The sequence below is a fragment of the Austrofundulus limnaeus genome, unplaced genomic scaffold (genome assembly GCF_001266775.1).
Source record: "Austrofundulus limnaeus strain Quisiro unplaced genomic scaffold, Austrofundulus_limnaeus-1.0 Scaffold560, whole genome shotgun sequence".
NCBI lineage: Eukaryota > Metazoa > Chordata > Actinopteri > Cyprinodontiformes > Rivulidae > Austrofundulus > Austrofundulus limnaeus.
In genome coordinates this window covers 259,910-266,698 of record NW_013952962.1, presented here as the reverse complement: position 1 = coordinate 266,698, position 6,789 = coordinate 259,910, and the positions used below count along the sequence as shown (strand labels likewise).

General features: G+C 38.6%; 1 protein-coding gene across 1 annotated transcript in view; it reads left to right on the top strand.

Moving 5' to 3' along the window:
- Positions 1–363: 363 nt before the first annotated feature.
- LOC106530799 (spermatogenesis-associated protein 5) overlaps positions 364–6,789 on the top strand; it is a gene marked incomplete at its 5' end in the record, with an annotated part of 96,741 nt that continues 90,315 nt past the window's right edge. Inside the window, 2 exon segments of the mRNA XM_014026508.1 lie at positions 364–417; positions 663–742. Coding sequence (XP_013881962.1) covers positions 364–417; positions 663–742 — 134 coding nt within the window.

The following is a 6,789-nucleotide window of genomic DNA, read 5'->3' as shown; positions in this document are numbered from 1 at the left end:
CCCAATCTCTCATTTTGGCTACTTGTACGGATCTGGTTCTTTCGGTTACGATCCAAACCTCATGGCCAACGGGAGGGTCGGTACAAAGGCGGACCAGTAAATCCAGAGCTTCATCTTTTGACTCAACTCTTTCTTCACGACTGATCGAAGGAAGGCCTTGATCCGTCTTCTGCTCCGTCCTTGTGAAAAGGACCCCCCAGATTCTTGGAACTCTTCCACCTGATTCAAAGAACAAACTTCAACCCAGAGGGGTCTTTCCACCCCATTCCACCCCATATTATATCATTACAGTTATGAAACCCTGTGCCTTTTGCTACTCATGGTGTACACTATCATCCAAAACCACTGTTTCTTTTCTTTCAGGGACCAGAACTGCTGAGCAAGTATGTAGGAGAGTCYGAGAGAGCCGTTAGAGAGGTACGTTCACAAAACATCGGTGTTTGATTGTGATCATTACCTGCTATAGACCGGCATTCAGTCCTGTTTGTTTTCAGTCAAGTGAAATGTCTTAGACGTCATAAAGCGATGACCCGAGTTTCTGATTTCTGGCATTTCTGAGAGCTGAATTTCCTGTGTATGTTTGTGTGCCAGAGTGATTCATCAGTCCCACGAAGCACTTGTCCTGTTTTCGTCACAGCTATTGTTTCCGATTCTTCTCGCAGGTGTTTCGGAAGGCGAGGGCGGTCGCTCCCTCCATCGTCTTCTTTGATGAAATCGATGCTCTGGCCAGCGAAAGAGGAAGGTACAGYGAGTTTATTTGTGTGAAAATGGAACAAAACAACAAAACACTGCAAAACAAATCTCAAAATAGCTTAATAGGTTTCTTATGGGATTCACCTGACTGCTGTTTTTCTGGTTTTTAGTCATCTGAATGTTTTTATCTTTTATCTCTGTCAACAAGTTTGGCTCATTTTCTGTGATACTTTCTATGGCTTGTTTTTCATCTTTTATTTTTCTAAAATATTAATCTTTTTTTTTCTTTTTAACAAATATTTGTACTATAGAAATATATTTAGATCTCTTCAATCACATCTGTTTCAGCACATTATGCTTCTTTTAGCTAATCATTTAGCTAAAAGCTAAAACGATTCTTTTCTTTTTAGAATTTAGCTATTCTTTTAGGTTTTAACTAGCTTTTTTCTGCTTTAGTCTGTTGCTATGTTAACCTTTTTAGAAATGGCTTTTGCTATTTTTAGCTGCTCTTTTGCTACTCGTAGCTTTTAGTTAGCCTTTTGCTGTAAGTAGCAATGACCTACTGCTTTCATTTTAGGTATCCTTTTGTTGCTTTTAATTTCTAGATACCCCTCTGCTAGTTTTAGCTTTTAGCTAATCTTTTGCTGCATAACTTTTAGCTCCATTCAGCTACTTTTAGCTCCTAGGTAACGTTTAACTTTTTGCTACATTTTGCCTTGAGCCAATTATTTTGATGGTTTGGTTTTTAGCTACAGTCTGTTACCTTTAGCTTCTAGCAAGTGTTCTGTTTKTTAACATATTTTTTTCTTTTAGCTTTTAGCTAATATTTTGCTAAATAACTTTTGGCTACATTTAGCTACCTGTACCTTCTAGCTACCATTGAACCTTTTGGTACATTTTGCCTTGAGCTAATTGTTTGCTGAGTTCCGTTTTTAGCTACATTCTGTAACTTTTAGCTTCTTGCCATTGTTCTGTTTAACATAGTTGCTTCTTTTAGCTTTGAGCTAATCTTTTGTTAAGGTAAGTTTCTGGCCACATTCCTCTAATTTTGAAATTTATCTACCCTGGTGTTACTTTCAGCTTCTAGCAAGCTTTTTGATTCAGCTAACCTTTTTCTGCTTTAGCTTTAAATAGGCAATTTGCTACTTTGAGCGTTTAGCTGGTTTAGTGTTCTTTAGCCACTTATTTTTGAACAAATCCATTCAGCGTTCTGCATTCTTGGTGCGTTTTTGCAGAAAATAAAATTCCTCAACCTCTGCTCCCTGCTCTTCTGACCAGTTTGTACTATTTTCAGCACAGAAGTCGTTTATCGTCCATTCATGACAAATTCATAATCATCTCTGCAGCCGGTTTTAATTAACCCACCACCGCCTCCGTCCCCACACATCTCACTGTGATTCACACATGAAGGACAGCGCAAACATCCTAAACGGTCAGCCGAAGCTTGCCGCCCGGTTCCCATGGCGTCCCCTCTGACTTCTGTGGCTTTTCACCGCCGGCGAACACAGAACATGGTCTTGTTCGGAAGTGCTTCAGTGGGATGGCACTGGGAACATCTGTGGCTTAAAGGAAAGAGACGAGTGGGTCAGGGGGGTTGGGTGGACACAGGACACAGGCTGGAGGGGCACAAACACTTCATTGTGCTCTTTGATGGCAGATGGGAAAGGCCAAATATGCAGCATGCTTCCGGGTGAACCGAGCGATGAAGCTAAACTTTGTAAGGCTGAGCACAGAAAGGGCAACAGGCCATTCTTAAAAAGTGTTTTGACCAAGTCCTTTGTCAGATGTGTCACGTACTGTACTGCATCTGTTCTTTTAATATTAATCTATCTAAATTTAATTTTAAATGCACACTCTTTTTAACGGAACCTATATAGGCATTGAAGCATAAAAAATATGTTCAAAATGTTTTTCCTGTAGGCTATGGCACTGGCAAGTGAGAAGGAGACTTTTCGTATATGTTAGCAGTGGAGAGGCTGGTGACTAGTACGCCTAGGCTGGTCACCTAGTGGTTTGCTTAATCCTTCTGCTGTTAGGCTGCTTTTCAGCACTGGAAAACAAAGTATGCATCAAAAAACGTGGGTTACCAGTCTAGGCATGTTAGATGTTAGCCTCTCTGATGATAAACCCACGCTATCCAATGCTAAAGTCACTATATCCAATTCTAAAGCCACTATATCCAATGCTGAAGCCAATTATCCAATGCTAAAGCCAGTGTACGAATGCTAAAGCCTGTCCATCCAATGCTATAGCCAGCCTACAAATGCTAAAGCCACTCTGTCCAATGCTAAAGCTAATCTATTAATGCTAAAGCCTGCCTATCCAATGCTGTGTTGCTCTGTTTTATTCATTTGGCTGAATTGTGAAGCATTTTGGTCAACTTTTGTTGTTTTTATGTATTATATAAATAAATTGACATTACATTGCTAAAGCCAGTGTACAAATGCTAAAGCCTGCCTATCCAATGCTAAAGATAATCTATTAAGGCTAAAGCCATCCTACAAACGCTAAACCCACGCTATCCAATGCTAAAGCCTGCCTATCCAATGCTAAAGCCTCCCTGTCCGAGGCTAAAGCCAGTGTACAAATGCTAAAGCCAGCCTATCCAATGCTAAAGCCATCCTACAAATGCTAAACCCACGCTATCCAATGCTAAAGCCTGCCTATCCAATACTAAAGCCTCCCTGTCCGAGGCTAAAGCCAGTGTACAAATGCTAAAGCCTGCCTATCCAATGCTAAAGCCTCCCTGTCCAAGGCTAAAGCCAGTGTACAAATGCTAAAGCAAGCCTATCCAATGCCAAAGCCATCCTACAAATGCTAAACCCATGCTATCCAACACCAAAGCCTGCCTATCCAATGCTAAAGCTTCCCTGTCCAAGGCTAAAGCCAGTGTACAAATGCTAAAGCCAGTCTATCCAATGCTAAAGCCAGTGTACAAACGCTAAAGCCACTCTATCCAATGCTAAAGCCAGTGTACAAACGCTAAAGCCACTCTATCCAATGCTAAAGCCAGCCTATACTTGCTAATGAACAGCAGAGGGAGTAGGCAATCCAATGGATGGCCAGCCTAGGTTTTCAAGTCACTAGCCTCTTAGTAATTGGTGCAGGCCTCTCATTATTCAGATAAGTTGCTAGCTTTGGAATAAATATAGCCTGCTGCTACAAGTTTTTTCTATTTTACTTTATTTCTTATTAACATATGTGAAGACGGCTGTATTTTTTAACAGCCTCGGCCAGCTGCTCCTCAAACCTATCACAATAACCAGCGTCTGGAATCAAACCAGCGGAAGCAGAACGGCAATCTGACTGTCAGGGAGTGACGGACACAGATGTGTGATTACCATGGTGACCACAATGAGCCTCTGGTTAAAGGTTTTGTTAAAGGTTTAGGCAGCAGATTTTCTACTGATAATGTATCGAATTGTCTCTGGAGTATTAAATTTGTCTCTTGTAGATAAAAAAAAACATTTCCATGTTAACGTCCGTATATGGTTAGGTGTCGCCCCGGGCTAAATCAGTAATAGATTAAACTCAGAATCATTCATCATTAATGGACCACAACTACAACACTTTATAAACTTTAATGAGTTGCACTTCAGAGTGCGCATTTATTTTTAAAAAGAGCACTTCAAACAGTTTTTTTATGATTTATTGCACTTTTGGCTGATTTCCAGTCTGCACTAATTTAATTTTTCTTCCCAACTCTTTTTTTTTAAGTTTGATGACTTCCCTCTGCCTCTTCAGTATGATTGAGTTTTCCTTTCCTTATCTTGATTTTCATTTTTAGCTTACGTTTGCCAGCTCGCAGCGATCCAGACGCAGGGCTGGACCTGTGCCTCGAGGCCACTCACCGTTTTAAAAAAAAAGCTCTTATTGCGGATCCACAAAGGTTATTTATTGGTCTTTACTTCCTGCCGTGTTTAATCAATGAAGTGGCTCACGCACGCCGGCAAGAATTCAAAACTGTTGACACGACCAGACGGCCTCTGCTGCTGCACCGTSTGTSTGTSTGTGTGTGTGTGTGTRWGKRTARSRATRKMMRTKTRYGTKTGYGTGYGTGTGTGTGTTTCATCTTGAGGCAGGAGATGAGAAGCACCTGTAAATCTGTCAGCCTACCTGCCACGAGTCCAAACCGGTGGAATGAAAAGAAGAAGACAGAAGACTGGAAGAGAAAGGAAAAGAAAAAAAAAAGGCAGGCAGAGATCGTCAGATAAGAAAAGACAAGAAAATATGGAGGAAGAAGTGAAATTAAAACATGATGACTTCATTTGTGACAAAGAATCTAGAAAGAAACAAAAGTCTTTAGATTTGATTTTACTATAAAAGAATGTTTTCCATTAAAAGTTGTATTTCTCAGGTTCTTGTTAATAAATTTCAGCTTCTGTACTTTGTTGTATTTTAACCAGTCAACAAAACCATCGTTCTCTAAAATCTGCTTCAGCGCACTTCTCCCAGCTTTATTAGTTATTATTGTTTTGTTTCTTTTACAGTTGTAGGTAGCATGTGTCTGTTTGTGACTTTTTAGCCACATTTAACTTTTTTGCCTTTTGCTACTTTCAGCTTTTATCGACCGCTCTACTTCTTTTAGCTAGTTGCTTGATTCTTTTAACTTTTAGCTATTGTTCTGCATATAGCTAGCCTATTGATACTTTTAGCTAATGTTTAGCTATTTTTAACTTTTAGCTACCATTCTACTTCTTGCTAGCTGCTGGATTCTTTCGTTTTTACTTTTAGCTATTTTTCTGTATTTAGCTAGCCTTTTGATACTTTCAGCATTTAGTGACCATTCTGCCACTTTAAGCTAGCTGCTAATTCTTTTTTTAACTTTTAGCTATTCTGCATTTAGCTGGCCTTTTGATACATTTAGCTCTTAGCTAATGTTTTGCTATTTTTAGCTTTTAACTACCCTTCTACTTTTTGCTAGCTGCTGGATTCTTTTGTTTTTGCTTTTGGCTATTTTTCTACATTTAGCTAGCCTTTTGATGCTTTTAGTGACCGTTCTACTACTTTTAGCTAGCTGCTTAATTTTTCTTTTTACTTTTAGCTATTCTGCCTWTAGCTAGCCTTTCGATACTTGTAGCTTTTAGCTAGTGTTTTGCTAATTTTAGCTTTAAGCTATCATTCTACTTCTTCTAGCTAGCTGCTTGAATCCGTTTTAACTTTTAGCTATTCTGCATATAGCTAGCCTTTTGATACATTTCGCTTTTAGGTATTTTTAGCTTTTAGCTACCATTCTACTTCTTGCTAGCTGCTGGATTCTTTTGTTTTTACTTTTAGCTATTTTTCTGCATTTAGCTAGCCTTTTGATACTTTCAGCATTTAGCTGGAGTTTTCATTATTTTTAGCTTTTAACTAGCGTTTAGCTGCTTTAGACTTTTAGGTAGCAACTTTTAGTTACTGTTCTGCTACTTTTTGAATTCAGATAGCATTTTGTTTCTTTTCAATCTTAGCTCATATTTTCTAATCGTGTCTTTTAGCTGTGGACGTCTTTTTGCTTTTGTATTTTTGCCTTTTGTTGCACTCAGTTTTAGATTCTGTTTTACATTTAGATGGTCTTTTAATACTTTTAGGTTTTAGCTAGTGCTTTGTTCTTTTTGGCTCTTACCTAGCATTTAGCTGCTTTAGTCTTAGGTAGCATTTCAGTGCATTCGTCTTTTAGCTACAATTATCTTTTGCATTTGTGTTTTGGCCATTTACTTTCAACTTTCAGCCACTGGTTGCTACTTTCATCTAGTTGCTTCTTTTATTGTATTTTATTTTGGCTACTGTTCTGCAGTTCTTTACATTTAGTCATCTTTTTTTTTAGCTTTTACCTAGAATTTTGCTGCTTTTGTCTTTTAGGGAGCATTTTTCTACTTAGCATCATGTTTCTTTCAGCTTCTAGTGTTTTGTTCTTTATGACTTTTAGCTGGCGTTTTGTTTCTTTCAGCAGCTCAGTGTTAGTTTGTCAGCTTTAGGGCTGCCAGAAATGATTATTTTAATAATCGATTAATCACCGATTATTTTTTCAATTAGTCGACTAATCAGATCATACGTTAATTGAATATAAAACATACAGCTTATCACGTCAGAATGCAGCTGCTATTATATAACCAT